General features: G+C 36.5%; 1 protein-coding gene across 1 annotated transcript; it reads right to left on the bottom strand.

The window, feature by feature from the left end:
• Nucleotides 1-14881: 14881 nt before the first annotated feature.
• LOC133520843 (cell death abnormality protein 1-like) lies at nt 14882-24491 on the bottom strand. The gene is made up of 7 exons (XM_061855527.1): nt 24094-24491; nt 20255-20381; nt 19484-19554; nt 18663-18862; nt 16388-17774; nt 15829-15962; nt 14882-15018 (listed from the first exon to the last, which is right to left on the bottom strand). Exons 1-7 carry the CDS (start codon nt 24171-24173, stop codon nt 14912-14914), a joined length of 2106 nt encoding a protein of 701 aa, XP_061711511.1. The 5' UTR covers nt 24174-24491; the 3' UTR covers nt 14882-14911.

Below are 24491 nucleotides of genomic sequence, written 5' to 3' on the forward strand. Positions count from 1 at the left end.
AGCATTTAATAAACCTAAAATAACATTGGGTGTGGATCATCAAGTAAAACAAATAAATACGAAACAGCACTAAGTGGTTCTATGCAGGAATGGGAACCGGTTTTTTGCAAAAACTTTAAATAACCGGTTTATTTTATACTTCAAATGTACGACTCAGTAGTGTTTTTAGATAACAACTTCGTATTATTAAATTGCCCAATTAGAAATGAAATAATTAACAAAGAACGAAAAAATACCTTTTTCGTTCCCATATAAAAAGTACCGGTTTCCGATCCCTGCTGTGGCACCATGGTTCCATTTTTATCACTTGTCAGTTGTCACTATGCCCGTCACTTTACATACTTGTTAGAACGTGACAGGCATGGTGACAACATGGTGAGGTAAGGAAGTAAACGCGCGGACAAATCTCCTGATGGTAAGCGGTTACCGCCGCCCATGGACACCTGCAACGCCAGAGGGGTTGCAAGTGCGTTGCCGGTTTTAAGATGGGATTACGCTCTTTTCTTGAAGGTTTGAAGGTCGTATTTACAATAGCCGTCGACAATTTAAGGGGGCGTCCATTAATCGCGTCATATTGTATAGGGGGGGGGAGGGGGTCAGCAAAAAATCACCAATGATCACCACAGGGGACGGGGGGGTATGGACACGTATCACGTGTATTTTTTTTTTCATCTGTGCTATACTGTATTATAGTCAATAAAATAAAAATAATAGTTTTCCGCCCTTATTATCCTTCACGTGTACTTAGGTTCATTTGTTAGAAAACTGTTCTTTAGTTATCGAAAAAAATACACGTCATATTGGATGGGGGGGGGGGGGGGTCCTGAAAATATCACCAAAGATCACCATGGGGGAGGGGGGGGGGTCTAAAACAAGCCAAAAACGTATGACGCGATTAATGGACGCCCCCTTAAAGAGAATAAATAGGGCACTTATTAATGTCCAAAAGGCTAAACTTAGTAAACCAAATTTTCGCGCGGACTGGAATTCGAATTAAAAAGCATAAATAAGGTAAGTATTACCTAAGGGAAACCTCAATCCTGAGAAGAACAGAAAATAAACAACGTTAGAGAAAAGTATAAGTAGATGAAATCTTAATTTCTGCAATAAAATGGCTCAAAATTATTACATTTTAATCGATACTATATCTTAAAGAATGAAAAATATTTTTGAGCTGACCGCTTGACACCAGTTAAGCCTAATATTCACCACACCAACTGGTAAAGGCCCTCTTAATTGTTTTAAAACGAATGAGAAAGTACCACATGTAGGGCAAAGTAATCAGATGCAAATTTTGAGTTATTTTCTTATCAGACCTATTTTCTGGTACAATGTACTTTTAAATGATGATTTTGAATGATACATTTCTTATTACGAAAATTTGGATTTGATTTGGTTAGATTTTTTTGGTATTTCATAGTTAGTATAGTTTCCTACCATAAGAAAATTGTACGCCCTAGCAGGCAACTGTTGACACTTATAATGTAAAAAAAGACCACCTTTGTATGTACAAAGTTATACAATAAAAAATATTCTATTCTATTCTAGTATTTTCCTCGCGTTAGTATGGTCAAAATTTTTGTGTTTCACTCGAAGGCAAAGTTTGTTTAACTCAAACCCTCGCAACGCTCAAGATTCTACTTCTCGAACCACTCGCTAAGCTCGCTCGTAGCTCGTGGTTTGGAATCTTTCGCTAGCTTGGATATCAATATTCAGAGTAACCGTAACTCTATTTTCAACACCTACACTTACTCTGGTTATAATATTAGCTGAAAATCGTTGAGCATTAGAGTTTTTGTTTGCTGCGATATCTATTGTCGAGTAGCATTACTAAGAGTTCTGCTACTCGATGCTAGATGTCGACTGCGTTTATAAATAATAAGCATTTTGATACCAAAACTGACGTATGGAATGAGCACTCTATTACTTCTTATTTCTCTATGATCTTATTGACACCATGGACCTAGAATAATACTAAGGATGTAGTTTCGCAAAAATACAACTAGGATTCCATCATCCACCAATTTTCTAGTATTAACGCGTGACACACTTTGACATTTACCTCTATGGCCTCATCCACCAATCTGCCGTCAGTCGAATTGAGACGTTAGTGCATTAATTTTTCGAAGAAAAAAATTAAATACTCAAAATTGCAATACCGATTGAAAGAAAAAAAGAGACAGGATAAATTTTCATAGATATTTTAAACAATTATCAGGTTATCTTTTGCAAAATAAGATATTAATCCATGAAGTCGTACCTAAAGTGGAGGGCGCTCTCATTTTTTTTGCCAAAATAAATTGAACCTTATCGCAAAGGTGTTCTTAACAAACTAGAGAAAATGTACTCAATCCGCCTAGGTATACGTTCGTGACACGCACACATTGAAAGCATCCGCCATTGCAGTGTCAGAGCTGGTTATCAGTGGCGCGGCCTCTGTCAAATTGTTCCTTTATGATTGACACAACGAAAAACTAGATTTACAGGTTTTCCTTTTTTTTTCAATAAAAAAAATATGTAAAAACATGCGTAACCTATAAACCTAGAATATGTTATGCTGAAGCAATCGACATCAAAATCAAACTGATTTGTTAAGATTTAGTTAGTGGAAAACGTTTTCTCCCGAAATTAAATTTCGTAGAAAAAGTACCGTTATTTCGCTAGGATCGCAAAGCTATTCTTCCCACTTAACAAATACCTTATACTTACTACTTATACAGTTTTTGGCTTTGATCTAAGTAACATGTTTACCTGTCAAATAGTGATCCTGATGATGTCCTAATGTACCCTTCGCAGCAAACTGGACCTCTGTAACACACTACCTTTGAAAAACAACTAAACTTATAATTTTATTTTTGTAATAAATAACTTTTATTTACTATAACAATACACATAATGGATATATATGAGGATTACTATAACTAGCTTAAATCTAAAATAGGCCCTTTAGGCATTATACCAAGTATGCTGGCGGCATTTCCTCGTTGTATCGCAATAATGATACGTACGAGGAAGCCGCCAGCTCTTCGGTCACCAGTTACGTTAACCAGACGCTTCGCGATTTCTGCAAAATTTGTGCGCGCCGGGACCCGATGGAATTAGAGTTTCAACGCCAAACGGTCAAATGGTAATCTCTACCGAGGCTCTTTTATTACGTTTCTAAATGTCGGCGCTTTCACGGGCGCAACGTTTCTATAAATTATTTGACAACTATACAAAAAATCAAATATAGATCAACAAAAGATCAAATATAGGGGTCTCGGCCCCGAATACGATTTCGTACCTTTTGGCGTCGAGACCCTTGGCCCGTGGGGTCCGAATGCATCTACACTATTTAAGGAATTAGCCAAAAAAATAGCAGACGCTACCGGTGATCGTAGAGCTGGCAGCTTCCTCGCACAGAGAATAAGTATTGCGATACAACGAGGAAATGCTGCCAGCATCTACAGCACCATGCCGCAGGGGGATAGTTTTTAATTATTTATTTTAAGATTAGTTTTATTTATTTTTAGATTTAGATTTTAAGTTTTATATGTATTATGTTCTTGTTAAATAATTGTAATCGTTATAAAGATTCCAATTAAATTACTATATAACTTTGCACATGATAATATTGTTGGCTAGAAAATATAATCAATATTTAAAGTAATTTGCTACAAATTATTTATTTTATGTACAATATTTTATTCAACAAATACCAACATGTAAAATATAAATTTAACAAAAATAGTAAATCTAAAAGTACAACTTATTGAAAACCTAACCAAAATATATAATAATATATATAATAATATAATTCAGCCTATATACGTCCCACTGCTGGGCACAGGCCTCCTCTCATGTGCGATAGGGGTCGGGCTATAGTCCCCACGCTAGCCCGATGCGGATTGGGGACTTCACATACACCTTTGAATTTTTTCGCAGATGTATTGCAGGTTTCCTCACGATGTTTTCCTTCACCGAAAAGCTAGTGGTAAATATCAAATAATATTTCGTACATAAGTTCCGAAAAACTCATTGGTACGAGCCAGGATTTGAACCCGCGACCTCCGGATTGAAAGTCGGACGTCATATCCACTCGGCCACCACTGCTTCAAAAAAAAAAGTAAAAATAAATGGTTAATTTAATGCTGCAGGGGCCTTTTTTAGATTTATTATAGTTTTAATTTCGATCTATTATAGTTAGTCTTAATTTAATTTTAGTTTATTTTGTAATTATAGTATTTTATGAAGAAAAAAAATCATTTTCAGTAAATAGATAAATTTTGATATGATTAATTAATTGGATATGAATATTTTAAACAGCATACAACAATACTTTGAATGTAAATTACTCTTAGTGTACTCACGGTCCTAATTTGGATTTGCAAAGTTTGACACCGTGGGCCATGCAAAACACACACATCAAGAAAAAACTCCTCAGCAACATGTTACAACACTTTTCTTGCAAAGATTAACCAAATAACGCAATGGTCATACTTTAATCTAAAAACAATAAATTTGTAGAAAAGACTAAAAGCAAATGATGACACACTACGTTCGTTTTTTAGAATTAGAAAAAATTTAAACAACCTGTACCCCTAGTGTAAATTTAGTCGATAGCGAAACGTGACGTACGCGTTTGCGTTAAGTCTCATTTTGTATGGGTTTTTGAACAGCGCGCCAAGCGGGACGTTTTGGAAAGTCAAAAATCTCATACAAAATGACACTTAACGCAAACGCGTACGTAACGTTTCGCTGTCGAAAATATTTACACTAGGGGTACAGATTAACCAAATAAGGCAATGGTCATACTTTAATCTAAAAACAATAAATTTGTAGAAATGACGAAGAGCAAATGAAGACACACTACGTTCGTTTTTTAGAATTAGAAAAAATTTAAACAACCTGTACCCCTAGTGTAAATTTAGTCGATAGCGAAACGTGACGTACGCGTTTGCGTTAAGTCTCATTTTGTATGGGTTTTTGAACAGCGCGCCAAGCGGGACGTTTTGGAAAGTCAAAAATCTCATACAAAATGACACTTAACGCAAACGCGTACGTCACGTTTCGCTGTCGAAAATATTTACACTAGGGGTACTTGACGTGTCTTTATTGAAAATGATTGAATAACGCTTTTAAAAAAATAGTTTATATTACTTATGAAAGCAAAAGTCTGTAACTATTCGTATATGATTTATAATTGTTACATATTTGCTGTGAATTATTAACAAATCTTAATCTTATTTCTAATACTAAAAAAACAATTTATAGAACCATCTGGGCTTAAAAATAAAGATAGTTTATTATTCAAGTAGGCATATTACAATGCGCTTATGAACGTCAAATAAAGCTACACCGGCTCTAACCCTACACCCGAGAAGATTTAAATCCCCCCTCAATTGGAGGTGGGTATCCCAAGGGGACCGGCAAGAAACTCGGCGGGACACATCTTTTCAAAACAATTAATCTTAGATGCATTAAATAATAAAAAAAATACAATTTAGATTACTATAGAAATCACCCCGTTTGGGCGCCCGACACTTCAGTTTTCTATAGAAAACTTCACATCACCGTAGCTATGGCCCGGACCCGGATTGTTCTAGTTCTAGCGTAAGTCATTCATAAAATACAAAAGACTTTAAAAAAGAAAAGAGAGTACAAAATTTTAAAATGAAGTTAAATATTTAAAATTCAGGAATCACTATGCTATGTAGGTATGCATTAACAGACATAGTAGTTTTTGTGGCAAAATAAAGTGATTGACAAAATCAAATATTGACATGTCTATTATCGATGTTACTACGTAGTGTGGAATCAAGAGGAGTGACATCTCTTATGGTAGAACTGTTGCAAAAGAGTCCAGCTGTCAGCTATAAATAATAGTTCCAAATCTCTCCAGAGTAGCGCTAGAGTAGCTAAGAACCTAGGCGCTATTGACGGAGTGAAGTGCGCTGTCTATGATTTGATTTTTTTGTGCAAGTATTCTAGGTATTGTAGTGCCACCTATTTAACGTTTTTTGATATCACTTTTTGGTACATAGAGATTTATTTCCTTACCTCCACCTTCCGTAGATGTTACCTTAGCGTTAACAGATAGCTACCGCAAAAACACAACACGTTCGATATCTTCTCTAATAACACCATTGGTAGTTTTCTTATTTTTTGACACTGTATTCTACAGTTTACCTTTTTATTTTTAAATACTTAATATAATATGTAATAAAGAAATTATGGTCGGATTTGTAATTGATTTCCATTCTTGAAATTCCCGGTATATAGCAGCAAGTAGAATTTACATCTTTTAATTATTAATCTATGATAGACTTATCGATGTTATTATTTAAAGAAATTTCATTTTCTCAAGCACTCGTTTTAGCCACAAAAACTTCTATGTCTGATCATTAAATTTAATATACGTAGGTTTCTTTAAATTGAAATTGGCCTAAAACTATTTATTAAATAAATATAAAATGAATTTAAATGATCGGAACTGTTTAAGATATTGCTACAATTTTTTTCGGATTCTCTATACAAGTAATTCAGAAGCCGATGCGAGATGATTTCGATTCTCCGAGGCTCAAATTTGTACTAAACTGTAAAATATAATGTCCGTATGGTAATAACAGCAACATTATAAAAGGATAGGGTATTTTATTAATTACCTTATCCCTTATATTTTACATCCTATAAATATTTAAATGGTGTTTATTGCGGAAAACTGGTGTATTTTCCTTGATGTCATTTTCTATTATAATATTTATAATGTTTCTAAATTTAGACATGATCATTGCAAAGTTCAATTTTGTGAAATGTCCCCTTTTAGGGTGACTGCTATAGTTATTGGCCACTATTAACAAAACAGAAAGAAATAAATAAGACAATAGAAGTCTTATTGTATAGAATGGAACTATGGATGGGCCAATAACTTTAGCACTCACCCTACAAGGAACATTTTACAAAATTGACTTCCTCCGCATCTGGACTGGTAATACGATATTTTTATTGAAAGGGTTTTTTAGCTCATTTTCAATGATTTAAACCCATAGACCGCGAGCTAGGAACAGATTTAGCTAGGTATGATGAACCCTCGTGGGCGTTAGCTGCCGCTCCGTTGGTGGATTTAGGAATGGCAGCCAACGAAACACGTAAAAAAAATTAGTCATCGCCTCCCATTTAATACTTTGTCAGAAGATAGTTCAAATGCTATTGTTGTCAGCCGGTTGTATCCCGGTGGTACGAACGTCAGCTAGTCGCACGAATATGTAAAAAATAAGCGCTTTACCTTTTTATGATAGTAATAGAAGAAATACGAATTTTTGCATGTAGCATTCCATCAGGCGTTCCTAATAAACGGTTACGCAATTTACACATTATGCATACTTCGCGGACATAAAGCGATAAGGCGCGTATTTTTTACTCGACTGCCAAAGGTGTAATGTTTTTCGAGTGTATTTATGGATGTATGTTTCTTTGTGGCCTCCTGTAGCCTAAACGGCTTGATGGATTTTGATGTATGAGGTATCGTTAGATTCGTCTTGATCACGGGAGTATTTTTTTTTAGGATCCCCCACCTTCGTTTTATTAGGATCGTCAGGTATAAACTGCAAGGAAACACCTTGAATCTGGTCGTCGTCATAGAACTTTCAAATGGTACTTACACAATAATCTACAAAATTTTTGTTAAATAAAAACAACTAAAAAGTAATACAAAAAAAAACAAAAAACAAAAAACCCGACTGCACACTAAAAAGAGGAAAACAAGCCCCACAAGAATATAGTTATTTGTACAACAAGAGAGCAAAGTTTGATATTTCTTCGAGTGCTTGTTTTGAGTCCCGTGCAAGCGAAAGATTCTATAAAGAAGAATCTTGAGCGCAGTAAGGGACTCAAAAGCGCACGAGATGTAAATCAGTCACGCTCACGTCAGTCAGCCATCAAAAAATACAACCTGAAAAAATGTAATCCGTCTTCATCACTATTTCACTCATGTTTTCTGAAGGTATTCTAACAATTAACTTTAATTACCGCGATAAAACAAAACGAAAGAAATTTCAATAAAATGATACGAAAATAATGAATTAACGAACATCAATTGACAGTTCAATCGTCAACTTTTTTTTGTTAAAAAAACTTTGTAAGATACGGTCCGAATTGCGGATACTACTATTTGTCAACTATAGCAGAGATCGTTAAAAATCGTTAAGTAGAATTATTTACTGCGTAACAATTGCGTAAATTTGTATAAGTATATTGTTTTGATTGTAGAATAAAATACGTAAAATATGGTATTTTTATTAAATTTTAAATTTTGATTTCATTAATTAATTATTACGAATGAAGACTCGTAGGGTGTTTTGGAACGATCCGGTCTGACTTATTTCGGGGGTTTATTATAAACCGTCAATATGTCGTTGAATTACGTATGCACTGTTTTGTCTCTTTCTTTTTGCTAATGCCGTGAAAGGGACAAAGACAATAGAATCCAAATACTTCGAACATGTATTAGGCCCCGCACTTTGAAATGACATTCGAATATGAAGGTCACTTGAATGTTATTTTGTCTCACTCAGTGAGCAAAATGCGATTTTGCTCACTGTTTTTAAGCAGCAAATTACCCCTGTTCCAGCTGCTGACGTGAAAAATATATTTCTTTATCCACATGGTATAAGATTGTCCCATCATAGGAGGTATGCAGTTTTACAGCTCCTATGATGGGATTGGGCAATATTTTTTTTAGCTCTCTGGCGTAACAACACAATGTTTTGTATACGAATTCTAATGGTAAAAGCAATTAACAAAACTCATTCTATTTTACATGAAGTAAATATATTATTATAATTTAAAATACGTACTCACCTCTCTTAGCTGAGTTGTCAAGAATTCTTACTGAATTTTTTTCCAGTTCCACGACAAATTTTGACTTGGCCCCAATTTCTTAAGAAAAAAGCAAATTTAATGAAACATCACACTTAAGAAGCTCTATGACTCTTGTTTATGGTAAAATGTTACCAGTGCTTATAAACTTATTTTACAAAATTTGTGGTTTTATATCCCATTACCGGTTCCTGTTCCATTATAGGGGTATCTACTATAAGTAACATTCTGCTAAATGGTGAACTTAACAACCAACAACCAAAATTACTATAAGTAACCCTCTGTTGGTCCCCGCCTGCGATACACACCATAAGCCCCACAATATTCTTTTGTGGCTTGTTTTCCTCTTTTTAGTTATGGAACAATGTTAGGTATTCCATAATTGTTGTATATTACCTTTTAAAATATTTTTAGTGTAAGTTATAATGTCTATGATGTGGATGTACTTTAATAATAATAATAAACTCTCATCTGACAAAGAATCAGCCGGGAGGGGATGACTGACGATATATGCTCCTGGCCTGCGGTCTACCAATGAACCGGCGGGTCAAAATTCATTGGTATTCAAATTTGAATTTATGTTGGGGCTTATTATAAAATCGAAAACTATTTGACAGACAAACATGCATGACAAATTGGACTATACTATAGTCACTATAGCATCAAACTCAATGCACTGCGTCTAACCTCCTACCAAGGGTCACTTTTGCAGTTTTGATTTTGGATATAAATAAGGATTTTATTCCATTATAGTCCAGAATTTGAAGCGCTAGTGGCCTAGCGGTAAGAGCGTGCGACTTGCAATCCGGAGGTCGCGGGTTCAAACCCCGGCTCGTACCAATGAGTTTTTCGGAATTTATGTACGAAATATCATTTGATATTTACCAGTCGCTTTTCGGCGAAGGAAAACATCGTGAGGAAACCGGACTAATCCCAACAAGGCCTAGTTTACCCTCTGGGTTGGAAGGTCAGATGGCAGTCGCTTTCGTAAAAACTAGTGCCTACGCCACATCTTGGGATTAGTTGTCAAGCGGACCCCAGGCTCCCATGAGCCGTGGCAAAATGTCGGGGCAACGCTTGGAAGAAGAAGATAGTCCAGAATTAGAACATTAGAGAGCTAGTAGTCTTGGCTAGTTTTCATACCAATAAACTAAATTATAGAAAAGTAGCATTGGCCAATATAATATAGCTTATACGTTGAAACTAGCCTAGTCAACTCCTGAACTTAGATTTCATCCCAAGTGTAGAATATGAAAAAGAAAAGAAGTTTTGACATATGGCATTACTTAAAACGTCCGTATTATTTGAAAATTCTTCAGCAATAAACGAAATATATGAATAGAGACCGTGCGCGTTGGAGGGTCTGCAATCTTGTGGCCTGAATCGGAACCATAAGCATGCACATGTACACGTCAAGTGTTTTGTTGTGCATAGTAGGTTCTGCCATCTTATGGGCTACATCGGAACAAAAAACATCACATTTACGCCTCGCGCCAAAAATCTGACGGCTCCTGTGCCTGCAGTTCATGCACGCTCCCTATATTAATTTTCACCACTCCAATTGGTAAAGGCCCTCTTGATTGTTTTTGCTTGCTCTGGTATCAATTATTATTAGCGTACACGACCGAAAGATGACGCTTTCCGGTGGGAGAACAGGAAAAGGCGTTGACGCACCGTTTACGCGGCAAAATATATATGGTGTAAACCATAGAGTAAAGATATTATCAGAGGTAATTTGACTTATGACAAGCTGTGACACTGGAATGGCGGATGGTTTGAAAGTGTGCGTGTAGACGAGTGATACCATGTAAAACATATTCTCCCTGATGTAATAATTATTTTTAAAATAAAAAAAAATGCACTGTTTTATGTTTGACATTAAATATGTACCTGATTTAATAGGTCTTGAAAATGCGTAATGTTACTTTGTGCCAACATAATTTTAAATAATAATAAATAATAATAAATAATATTTAGCATCGGGATGATATCAGTTTGTTTTTTTTTTTTAAATTTATTCTTGTAACATTTCTTTAAACCATAAGTTTTAAACAAAAAATATGTTGCAGATCGGAAATTATGATAAATTATGATCGAAAATTTATAAATATCGATTATTTATTATAAAAGTATAAAATAATCCTGAAATATTTTTTAATCAAATATAGACTAAATTACAAATATCTACGTAGGTCTTTTATAAGTCTTAACACATGCGCACCATATCTACGGACTCAAATTACATGCACCGCGTGCAAACACATATAAAATCATAATATTTAACATTAGATGGATCCAATTGTTAAAAGACATTAGAGATATTTGATTTTGAACAAAAACATAATATACACAACAAACAAAGGTTTACTATCAAATATTAGTCATAAAAGTGTCTTTAATCTCATTATTTTCGGGAAATTACCATACGGACTTATCTTGAAATACGCAATCAATAATTTATCCATTTACCTAATTAATCTCTTATAGGTACATAACGATTTAATAAGAAGGGCATCAATTACCCTACTTTCGGGAAATTACCCTATTCGACATACTGGTCATACTCCTGTTCCGCAGAAATTGAAATTAAAATATCGTGATTTTACGTACGATAACATTATAATTGATATACTGACCTATGAAAAGTTATCCCATATCTTTTTTTCGTCTGATCTGTATAATACTTATAACACTTGACCACGCATGTCGGCATATTTTTTATTTTTCTTCCACCAATTTACTCAAATGACATGTCGACCCGACTGACGGCAAATTGGTGGATGAGGGCATAGAGATAACTGTCAATGTGTGTGTGTCACGCGTAAATACCAGGAAATCGGTGGATGATGGAATCCTAGTTATGTTTTACCGATACTCCGTCCGCAGTATTTTTAGTCCAATGTGTAAACCCAAAACGCTGCGTGTACGCTACGGCGTGGTGAGTCATTAAACGTTTTATGATACCTAGCTCGCGCTCCCACACTGTGTCACTTGCCAATTAACTGCAGACAGCTTAGACGGACTTTAGGAACTATTATATGTGACGTTTTCAAGCAAAAGGTACCACATTTTACGAAAATGCATATAGCCACATACGGACAAAATTGTTTCTCAGAGCGTCCTTATGGCAAGCGACAATGTGATCCTTTATCTTGAAAACAACATATGTGTAGAAACTTACCCAGCAGGAGCAGTATTTTGGTATCCATCGCAACATGTTGGAACATCAATAAACTCTTTTTTCTGTAAAATAATCCTGAAATGTTAGAAACCCATCTTTTTACAGTTATATCATAGTGTCAATCGGCCCTCGGCGCACATTGGCTTTGTTGAGACAATTAGAATATAGGTTAGGTTTCTTTTCCATTGAACATCCAGTTTTTGTACGGTTTTCTGCAGGATCCCGTTTTAGTAATGTACTTGCTAATATTACACGAGCATTCTATTTGCGGCATACTGCTAAGGCAGTGTCTTACCTGAGCGAATAACTCGCGAACGCGAAGCGCGAAACGCGAATGCGAGTGAATTCAATCCTTTGATACCTATGGAAGTGTCCTGCGTGGGCGATCTCCGAATGCCGTTGGGCCGCCGCGCCGCGTCGCATTCGCGAGTCATCGCCCAAATAAGCCGCGCTGTAAAACGGGATCCTGTAGAAAAGAGTACCCGTAAATAACGGGATACTCAGTGGGAAAGAGCCATTAGATGACAAGTTTTTAAATACTATCAGTCGATCCGGTTTCATTTGAGGACCAAATGTTTATATTGACGCCATTGCATTAAGAGTCCGCAGCAAGCTCAGGGCTACAACCGCGAAAATCGAAGTCCCTCAATTGCGGACATTTTTCTCTGTCACTCTAAGTACGTCTTAGTGAGAGTAAAAGAGAAAGATCCCCGCAATTTGCGAGATTCGGTTTTCGCGGTAGGCCCGCAGTTCTCCATACAAATATAGTTATGATCTCATTTTAAAACGACTAGCTAGATTGCTATGGAACTTCACAATCACGACCACGAAGCCGTCGCATAGAAAAGAAGAAAATTGATATTGTTTTCAATAAAATGTCGTGTATTTTTTATCATTTCCATTTTTTTGTGTCTATTTTAATGTGATAAATTACTCATTTTCTATCTATTTAACTAGCATTTGTTAAATTTAATACGTATCATCATCTTTTCTCATTCTTTACTACGACCGGTTTTTTTATAAACTCATATAGCTGTATAAAAATGTCATAATTTATTTATAACACCATGGCAAAAGTGTTAAATATTTCCTTACTCTTCGTTTTACATACTTTTGTTTCCTTGTGTGACTATGGATGACGCTGTAGGAATATGAGTAATAAAAAAAATATATACAATTTATATTTAGTAATGCATTAATTGAATAGGAAAGTAGCTAACTGTATTTTCCTTTGGGGTTCCATAGCAACAATCAACAAAGTATATGAATTTATTCGACTACCGGTCTGGCCTAGTGGGTAATAGTGACCCTGCCTACGAAGCAGATGGTCCCGGGTTCAAATCCTGGTAAGGGCATTTATACGTGTGATGAGCATTGATATTTGTTCCTGAGTCATGGGTGTTTTCTATGTATTTAAGTATTTATAAATATTTATATTATATATATATATATATATATTATTTGTCTAAGTACCCTCAATACAAGCCTTATTGAGCTTACTGTGGGACTTAGTCATTTGTGTAATAATGTCCTATAATATTTATTTATTACTTACTTGCACAGGCCTTCTGTCATGATCAGTTTTCGTTGAAGACTTGCAAAACACGAGCAAGAAGCAAGATTTCTCTTTAACGGAATAAGTGGTATCTTCTTTTACCCATTTTGTCACCCTGTGTAGAAAAGTATATATATATATACTAATTGTAGATGTAGAGTCACGGACTTTAATTGTTGAGCCATTTAGCAATACACACCGTGACAAAACCTAAAGAAATATGACAGATTTTGTTAGCATTTGATGTAAGTATAACCTAATGGCTCCTCTATTCGTCGGCCCAGCACTGGACCAGCGAGATGGCCATGCCTACACGATGGCCCAGCGCTGGACTAGCGAGATGGCCATGCGATGGTTGAGCGCACGCACTATGGAATGGGCCACGTGTAGATGCGTACGCACCATCGCTGGCCCACTATCTTTGATGTGCGGACGAAAAACATACACCGTGGCCAACCCATCGCCATTCCGCGCCATAAGCCATCCGACTACCCTCTCTACACGCTAGCCCATCTTAGTGGACCAGTATGATGGTTGATGGCCCATCGTGTAGAGGAGCCCTAAAAGTTTTTCGATGGTTGTTTTTATTAATAGTAATAATAATTGACATCAGACATTGAAATAATAATTGACATCAGGCACACGACATCAGACACAAAATAATTTTAATACTCACATCCTCAAACAGGTACTTACGCAGTCTTTCTCGAACATATCTGGCCATTGTTGCACTTAAAAAATGCACACAACACTAATAAACTTTTAAGCACTAACATTTTTTAGACCTTGTTTTCATTAATTCATAATTATCTTTAAAAAACTTATAAATTTTCTAGCGTCCTGCGTCTATCCAGGTCTGTGGTTGAAACAATTTAGTTTATAGCTTTAATATTTAATTAAGTCTATAATTAAAATTAAATGATAACAGTAGCAGGTAAATTTAATTGTTTTTGACGCTTCTGAAAACAGGCTAATTGTATAATGTAATGTGTATTATATTTAATATTGTGTGGTAGACTCAAATAGCAATATGCAATCCCGCTGTATAGTTTTAATATAAAACGTAAACTTTCTATTCGTAAAGTTCGTAATTTTCTAAGTTAATCATGCAGAAACGGTACAGAAAATTTAAAGTAAATTCAGTGTACATATACGAGTACCTACTCGTGTACCTACTGGCAAGGCTCGAAACCGGTTTATAAACTACCGGTAAAACCGGTTTACCGGTTATAAGAACTAGAAAGTTATAAGAACTTTCGCGTTCTTAGAAAAGCATTAAAAACACGAACTCGTGTATAAATATATATTCAACTTTATTCTTATACTACATTGGCACTGTCTTCTTCCTTTCTCTTTTTCAAAATTGTGGACAATCGCATTTTACCTTCCGAGATCTGTTCTTCGTCTGGGTCATCGGTTGTCCTATCTGAAAAGAATGATAGTTTTTCATTAAGACCAAAATAATCTGGACCTCATTACAAAATGGCATTGCTGTGTGACCCACGCTTGTCAAGGAACCCGCTCCAAATTTTATCATGTTTTTTTACGAATTTGATCATATTTTGATACGACCTTGACGATCGCTTACGCTGATTTGTGCATGAGATATTAATAAATAAAAACATGGGGGACGCGGGCGTTATAACTCTAGGTCCACGAGGTCCCAGCGAGTACAAGTTTTTTTACAACATCGCCAAGCGTCTGGTTGACGTAACTGGTGACCGATGAGCTGGCGGCTTCCTCGCACAACGAATCAGTATTGCGATACAATGAACACATGCCGCCAGCATCCTTGGTGCAATGCCTCAAAGGCCTATTTTAGATCTAAGCTAGTTATAGTAACACTACCACCACTACATATATTTTATGCGTAATGTATAATGTTAACACAAGCCTTATTGAACTTACTGTGGGACTTAGTCAATTTGTGTAATAATTTCCCATAATATTTATTTATTTATTGTAAATTAATAAATAAATATTAGGCCACATCTTACATAGTTCAATCTAGCCCCAAACTAAGCAAAGCTATGGGTATGCGTAAGGGTGGGTATTAGTGGGGTATAGGTCACCTATAATACATACTTATATACATAGAAAACACCCATGACTCAGGAACAAATATCTGTGTTCATCACACAAATAAATGCCCTTATCGGGATTCATACCCTAGACCATCGGCTTCATCGGCAGGGATACGAGTATATAGGCAATAGGGATATGAAGGAAAAAGTACCTTCAACTTTATAATCTCCGCTTCCTGTGCAACAGTTTATTATGTTGGTCCGGAAAATGACCAGCGAACCAAGAATTATAGCCAAAATGATGACGACTATTGATATTACTGCATACGCCCATTTTGACTGCATCCTGAAAAATATTGTAATAAGGCTTGTGTTGTAGGTACCTAGACAACGATATATATAATATGTTATAATTATAAATAACATAATTGAATTCATAATGTTTGAATTCCTAAAACATAAATAACTCGTAAACGGTGGCCATTAGCAAAAACATGGTGTTAAACTTAAATAATTTACACTTAATTTTATACAAAAAAGATTGAGTACACTTTAGCAAGGATCAACATTTAAAAACATATTGAAGAGGGAAAGTGATTTTTTTTAACTACAATCATTCAATAATGATAAGATAATGTGCATCTATTTTAATTTATAACATCAGTACTTTTAAAGAACATGTTTGGAATACTTTTTTACTTATTTTAAACATTCCTTAGAAGATAGAAGGAACATTAGGTAACCGTAAAAATCATGTAGGTATTTACTTACCAATGTTCGCTTCCCTTTATTTGATTTTCTACATCATTGTCTAGTTCTACTGAATTATTAAGAAGGCCATCATAATCATCATATACAGACCCATTAAACGCAAACCTGTCTATATTATTTGTTGTAGGTCTCAGTTCAACAGTAGTTTTCGTCTCAATATCATCGTATCCATACGATATACCTTCTGTAGTTGCTATATCTATTTTACAAATAGTTTGCGTGCAATTGTCATTATTACCTTTACATTCGTGACCATCTGCAGTAATTCGAGTTGCTTTAAAAGGTTCATCGCATTCACATTGACCTACAGCAAAACAATTTCCTTCACAATGTCCACAGTCTGGTACACATTTATTATCAATATCTAATTTATAACCTGGGAAACATTTACATACATTAGGTTCTACGCATGTTCCATTGCCACATCTGTTATCGCAGTGGGGTATACACGCTGGATTATTTCCTTCATCTAATTGATATCCATCATCACACACACAAGTATTAGGTGCCACACAATATCCATTACTACAAGCGTCACATTTTGGTACGCATATTGAAAAATTACTTCTATCAATTTCATATCCTTTATAACATTGACAATGATCTGGCGCTATACATAAACCGTTACGACATTCCATGTTACAATGGGGTGTACATATTGGGTCTTTATCTCTGTCTTCTTTATAACCTGTGTTGCATTTGCAAGTGTTAGGTGCAATACAAGTTCCATTTCCACATTTGACATCACATTGTGGTGTACACACTGGATTACTTTCTCTATCGGCTTTATATCCTCTGTGACATTCACATCTATTCGGTGCTATGCAAATCCCAGACCCACAATCGTTTTCACATTCTGGTATACACATTGGATTCCTACCTCTGTCTATTTTATATCCTGTATGACATTTACATTCGTTCGGTGCTATGCAAGTCCCATTACCACAATCAATATCACATTGCAGTACGCATTTAGGATCTTTATTATTGTCAACTCTGTATCCTTCATCGCATTTGCAAGTATTAGGTGAAACACAAGTACCATTACCACATCCAACATCACAATGTGGTACACATACAGGATCATGTTCTTCATTAGCTACGTATCCTTGATTACAAGTACAATGATTAGGTTCAGTGCAGGTGCCATTTCCACATTTGACATCACATTTAGGTATACATTCGCCTATTTCTGATTTCTGCCATCCAGTGTTACAAATGCAAGTTTCGGGCTCAGTGCATGTCCCGTGAAGGCAGCCGTGGGAACAATAAGGGGTGCAGAGGTTGCTGTCAGTTTTTCTGTAGCCGGAGTGACATTGACAGGTGTCAGGAGCGACGCAGGCGCTGTTGACGCAGGGCTCTGAGCAAATTGGTAGACATGATGTTCCTGTAAATGTAAAACGGATTGTCAAACGAAATCTCAGGAATAAGGAGGCATAAATCAAGGATTATGTAAGATGCATTAATAGTTGAGGATTTTTGTAGATTATTACAGTAAACTATTTCGTCGGTAATTTCTTTCAAAAATAGACTAGATATATTTGAGAGCTTTAAAAAGTGCAAAATAAACATAAGTGCTGCGATATACACGCATCAGCACCTAGAGCTGCTAATGTATCAAATAAAATAATATATAATAATAATAATCAGATGCAGAAGGCAGATGAAGAAGTGATATTGGACACGGCGCGGATAGTCCGGCGGTTCCTCTCTCTGTGGCTCTGACCGTCGGCAGGTTGGGCCCTACCCCGCTGCTGGCGGCACCCTAGGGTAGGTATTTTATAATTTTGTAATGTTTATATGTTTTTGTACGTATTTTTGTGTTTTACTTTTATATTAATGTTGTAAAAAGCCTAACATAAGAAGAAAAATAAATGAAGATAATAATAAAAAGTAAACATTTACATAAAAGTGAGATAGACAGAAAAATACAGCTGTTTGTAACTTGCCGCTTTAACAAAACACGACCTAGATCACCTAGATAGTTTTTAAGCACCGTTTATGGACCTAACATAACTCAAACTACTTTGATTAGTACATGAACGTCGAATTTCCTATAAAAAATCGCGCTTCCATATTTTATCGCGACCAAGTCGGGGAAAAGTTTGCGTAACTTTAGAATTCCATGCCATTTTGTATAGCCGCAGTCTCAAAAGTACACATCTGATGCCACGCAGGTTCCATGGAGGCACTCCTACCAAGTGGGCGAACATTTGTGTGGGTTTGACACAAATTTTTTGTTACTTTTACATTTATAATATCAGTAGGGATTTACCGTTCTGTGTAGAGTAACCGTAGTCACAAAAGCACACATCTGGCGCCACGCAGGTTCCGTGGAGGCACTGTTCACAGGTAGGCGAACATTTGTGCGGGCTGTCGTCGTCCAACAAGTAGCCTTCGTTGCACTCGCACTCGCCTGGCGATATGCATTTCCCGTTCTCGCACGCCGGCGTGCATATTGGTGTGCACTCTATGCTGAAAGACAAAAATGATTAATTCAATAAAAGGTGACCGTGGCCTGCAGAACATCCCACTTTGTCGCTCACCATAAGGATGAGATGCCGGCCTTTAAGATGGGAGTACGCTCTTCTCTTGAAAGTTGTATCGGTCCGGAGATACCGCAGGCGACAATTCATTCCTCAGTTTAGCTGTGCGAGGCAGAAAGTTACTGAAGAAACGCACAGTTGAGGACTGCCAACCATCTAAGTGGTGAGGATGGAAATGTCGTCGCGTAGGGCGATGGCGAAAAGAAGCGGCAGGGAATAATCCGAAAAATTCCTCGGAGCACTCCCCGTTATATTACATGCGATAGAAAATGCAGAGCGTGGCCACATCTCTACACAGCTCGAAGGAGTCAAGCCGATCCGAAATAATCAGACGGAGAAGCTGGTACTGGGGTGCCCCTGCCCAAACATGAGAACGGTATTCCATGTGTAGGCGCAACTGCGTCTTATAAAGCTGTAGGCGGTGGGCCGGTGTGGAATACTGTCTCAATCTGTTGAGCACAGCAAGCTTTTTGGAGGCTAATTTAATATACCTCGATTTTAACGGATTTTTATAAAAACACCCTGTAGATACTTATTATTATGGACTTACTCAGCTAATGATCCGCTGTCAGTCCTGATGTACCCATCGCAACATGACGGCACGAACTCGACCTCTTGCTTCTGCCAATAAACATAAATGTGACAATATTTAAGATTATGAGAGCTGTATGAAGATGTAATGACAAAAACTGAGAAAGTTGAAAAGTTTGGGTACGTGATAAGAATGAGTGAAAGAAGGCTAACAAAGAGAGTGTATAAGGGAGAAGTAGAATAGGGAGCTGGAAGGGGTAGGCCTCGGCGGACTTTCTCTGATCAAATCGGGGAAATCCTGAATAGAGGCCAGGTCAAGAGCACCCTAAACCGGCGAGCCGGTATGAAGAATGTTATGAAAGTAAAGGAAGCGAAAGAGGTATGACAGGATTGTAGCAAGTGGAAATCGGTCGTCTCTGTCTACTCGTCCGGAAAACTGGCGTGTATGTATGTAAATTTGGAATTAAACACTGTCTTATATCAAGTGTAGGTATGCTTGACGGCGTTTAACGAAGACAAAACTAACAATTATATAAATAGGTATAAGTACACATAAGATAAGGCATCTGGCTCACATTCGTCCCCATTCGTAGATCAAAAAAGTGCGATTACAAATGATGAATTTTTGAGGGTGAGATATTTTGTGAAAATATTTAAGAGACGATTGAAGTAGGTTTAGATTATCAACATCTATGCCAACATTAAAGACGTTAGTAATACTTATAAGCTGCTTAGGGGATGGTAGATGACGTTCCCACAATGTTTTATAATAAATAATTTCACAACTTACTTGAACCGGCCTCGTCCCTACAGCGGAATTTATCCTGGTTTTGTAGACCACTCGTCCAAACCAGTTCTTCTTCGTGTATCGATCGACGTACGTATATTTGTACTGCTCGTATTCCAATTTGGTTACTCTGCGAGAAAAAATTTAAACATGTCTGTAGGCTATCTTCAAAAGTAAAAACAGAACCCCTAGTGTAAATGTATTCGATAGCATGACGTGACGTACACGTTTGCGTTAAGTCTCATTTTGTATGGGATTTAGAAACAGCGCGCCAGGAACGTTTTGGAAACTCAAAATCCCATACAAAAAGAGACTTAACGCAAGATAAATTCGCCTTTATTTATTCATTTAAATTTTATTGCACAAATAAAGAAAAATTTACAAATGGCGAACTTAATGCCAAAAGGCATTCTCTAACAGTCAACCACTATTTATTTATCGTATGGCGGTTACACACTGGTTAAAAAAAATAGCACAAAAAGTATTCAAAATGTATAATTATGCAGATATAAACTGGCATTCTTCGTTAGGTTTTTGAAATCTTCAGCAGGTCCGTTGTATTTGGTAATGGGGCACTCGAACACCATGTGGTGTATAGTCTGTTCCGGATCTCCACACTCGCACGCCGCCGATTCGCTCCATCCCCACTTGTGCCAAAGGTACGAACAGTTACCGAACCCAGTCCTCAGGCGGATCAGTTTGCACCATATTTGCCGGCTTTCACTAAGCCCTTTGGGCCGCTCATCTGTGCTAAATTCATAGAGGGTGTTGATTAATTTGTGTTGCTGGGCTTCTCATTCTTGCAACCACGCTTGGCTATCTTTCCATGTGCATGTGCATGTGTGTGTGCACATACATAGCAATGTATGTGAAAGGTTTTAGCTGGTGGGTTTCGGGACTTAAGTCGGGTGTTTTTGAGATTACAAAGGTCTTCATGGATGGGCAGCAGAGTATTATCGGACATTTTAGTGAATTCCCGTGCTAGACATTTTTGACGGCGAATGTCCGGTGGTGCAATGTTACTGAGGGCCGGTAACCAGCAGGTGGGTGTTGGTATAATGCAGCCCGTAATAATCCTCATTGTGTGATTCAGCTCAATGTCTACTCTGGCCACGTGTGCACTATTTATCCATACCGGTGCACAGTATTCCGCCGTCGAGTAAACGAGGGCCATAGCCGTAGTCTTTAGGCAGGCAGCTCTAGCATCCCATGTTGTTCCCGTAAACTTCTGGACTATGTTGTTCCTAGTATTCAGTTTTCCTGACAGCTTATCAAGGTGGTTCTTGAACGTCAAACTCCTGTCAAGGGTTGCGCCGAGATATTTTGGACAAAAATTATGAGTATTATGATATAAGATTGTACCTCTAAATCTCACTTTCAACTGTTTGTTCGCTAACCTGTTTAATAGGTGGAATCAACAGACCACTGGGTCAAACAGAAACTGTTGGTGCAGGAGAAATTAATAACAAATAATAAGGAAAAATTTAAACGTGAAGTCAAATAATATTAAAAATATATACATAGTTAAATACTACTACTTATATAATGTATAAAAGACTAATACTTGCTAATACATATAATTTATGTACATATACATGATGGAGAACCTTATTTAAATTCTTCTGACAGAAGATGCTTGCGAAGTAGTCGTTTGACAGGTTTGCTTGGGGCTTGTCGAGTAAAGAGAGGGAGGGAATTCCAGAGACGGATTGCCTCAACGGCGAAAGAGTAAGGCGGGCTTTAGTAAGTATACACGCCAGGGGCCTTTAGGCGGGGCAAGACGGGTTCGTATTAAACCAGTTGAGTTTTAGGCCAAAATCTGAGTAAGTATGACTCTAATGTTGCCAGTTTCTATTTAATTCTGATTCTGAGTAAGTTCGATAATGTATAGAGCATTTTATTAGTTATCCAAGTTCCTAAGATGTCAGGTTATTAAAGATCTCAAATTCCTAGCTCTTCAGATTCTCATAATGCCGGATTCTGAGTAGGTCAGAAAATCACATAAACATTGTGACATTGTCATTAAGAACTATCTATTAATTACTTTATCATATTTAATCTTAAAGTGGCCAGTATCTCAGATATCTGCTGATTGTACCTGGCCTTTTCGAAATTAAATATACATAAAATCTGTCCTAATAAGAAAGCGTTATTTCCAGAATTCATCATTAAAAGAATCTGCTTAATATTTTAATCGAATCGTTGCTAATCGGATGAGATAAGAAACTGCATAAATCCTATCCCAACTTATTACCAATCAGACGTATTACTGTCATGTCACGGGACCATATACGAATCTGACCTACTCAGAAATTGTTTTAAAAAGAAAGTGACTTCTATATCATAAGTCGTATGTCGATATTGTTTTGTTCAGAAAGATACCTATGGCGAATCTGGCCTCTACAGAGTCGGGCTTACTCAGATTCGGGTCCAATAACGAAACTGTCTCAATACGAATCTGCCCTGGCCCGCCTAAAGGGCCAGGGGTACGCGCCAGCCCCAACACCATCATGAAAATGATAGGGGACAGGCTGGCCTCCCCCTATTTGATACGCTGCAGTCGGCTACATGTGCCTAAAACCTAGGAATATATATACATAAACATATTCCTAGGTTTTAAGTACTAATGCATACTTTGGAATTAAGTTTTATTAACCAAGATATGAGTGTAACTTACTTGATATAAATGTTCTTTAGTTTGGGTTAGCTAGCATTATAGTGTGGCTTCTGAGCCTCAACTATGGACCCATCCGGCAGAAAGCACGAAACTTGGCATGTTCTTGGAAAATATCATAATTTGAAAACTATAAGTCTTAAAAATATACTTTCAAAGACAATATTGTAGAGAATTTTATGGAAAATATACTTCTCCTTGTTTTTTCGATTGTAGCTTTCACAGTTTTCATAAAAAAAACTAAAATCGGCGTGTTTCTATAATCGAGCTAAGAAGCCGCACTATTCAATCATAATAATTCCTCTATTAATTCAATATTTAAGATTTTGTAAATAAGTTTTAGTATAATATTCATAATAAACAAAATGAAGACGAAGTGACGATGTGTGACGAATATAGGTTATTTTATAATTTAATAGAATACCATTTTTACGCATTTCATTTTATTGTGAATTCACTAGATACTTCATTTTATGTCTAGATAGAGAGCCTTTTTCCAAACCCGATTTTCAATGATTTGCAAGACTGTTGACAAGGTTTAATTGTGATATACGAAAAATAGCTATAACTATGATTTGACGACCGGTTTGGCCTAGTGGGTAGTGACCCTGCCTGCGAAGCTGATGGTCCCGGGTTCAAATCCTGGTAAGGGCATTTATTCGTGTGATGAGCATGAATATTTGTTCCTGAGTCATTGGTGTTTTCTATGTATTTAAGTGTTTATAAATATTTATATATATCGTTGTCTAAGTACCCTCAACACAAGCCTTATTGAGCTTACTCTGGGACTTAGTCAATTTGTGTAATAAATGTCCTATAATATTTATTTATTTATTAACTATATTTATTTCAGTTAACATAATTTATAATTAAACGAACCTCCAGGTCTTTTTGTTGTATCTTCCTTTTGTTATGATACAGCTTACTTGATATGATGATGATATTGCATACTTGATTATGATTTTACGACTGTTTGGTTTCTAAACAAATGTAAATGTAAATTTAAAAATAGTGACCAAAGCCTTCATTGATCAAAACTGGAATCAAAGCAATCCAAAAAACAGATCAAAATAATCAAAATTAAATCTGGAATGAAAACTTTCGAGATTGGGCTCTTGTCATTCGTTTAAATGTAAAACTTATTTTGTAACAGAACAATTTTACTTACACGGTCCTTTTTCTACATATCTGGCCACTAACGTCACAATTAAAAAACGCACACAATACAAATAAACTTTTGACCAACATTTTATTCGTATTTTTTTTTATTGCCAGAAACGTTGTTATGAAACAATTAACAAAGACTGGTCTGTAAATAACCCTCGAGCGGTAGGGTGTCCATATTTTACAAGCTTTTATTTAACTTGCAATGTACTGTATGTTTCGGACCCGGGTACGTCATTATAGTAGTATAAGCCAAATAGGTATGGGCATTGTGAATGTTATCTCGCTTTGTGTGGTAGGGCACAGCACAGCGGATGTCATTCCAGATCTAGAGCAGAGCCCAACTGGGGAAGTACCTCCACCTTACAGAAAACCGCAAATAACACTAGACCCTACTCATAG

Source organism: Cydia pomonella, chromosome 8 (assembly GCF_033807575.1).
Source record: "Cydia pomonella isolate Wapato2018A chromosome 8, ilCydPomo1, whole genome shotgun sequence".
Taxonomy (NCBI): domain Eukaryota; kingdom Metazoa; phylum Arthropoda; class Insecta; order Lepidoptera; family Tortricidae; genus Cydia; species Cydia pomonella.

Bases quoted from the DNA above. Each gene is read 5' to 3' on its own strand.
- LOC133520843 (XM_061855527.1), bottom strand. From the start codon at position 24,173: ATGTTGGTCAAAAGTTTATTTGTATTGTGTGCGTTTTTTAATTGTGAC. The intron at 20,382-24,093 runs GTAAGTAAAATT...TTTTTCTCGCAG, and splicing joins ATATGTAGAAAAAGGACCGT to AGTAACCAAATTGGAATACG. The intron at 19,555-20,254 runs GTAAGTTGTGAA...GTTTATTGGCAG, and splicing joins TAGGGACGAGGCCGGTTCAA to AAGCAAGAGGTCGAGTTCGT.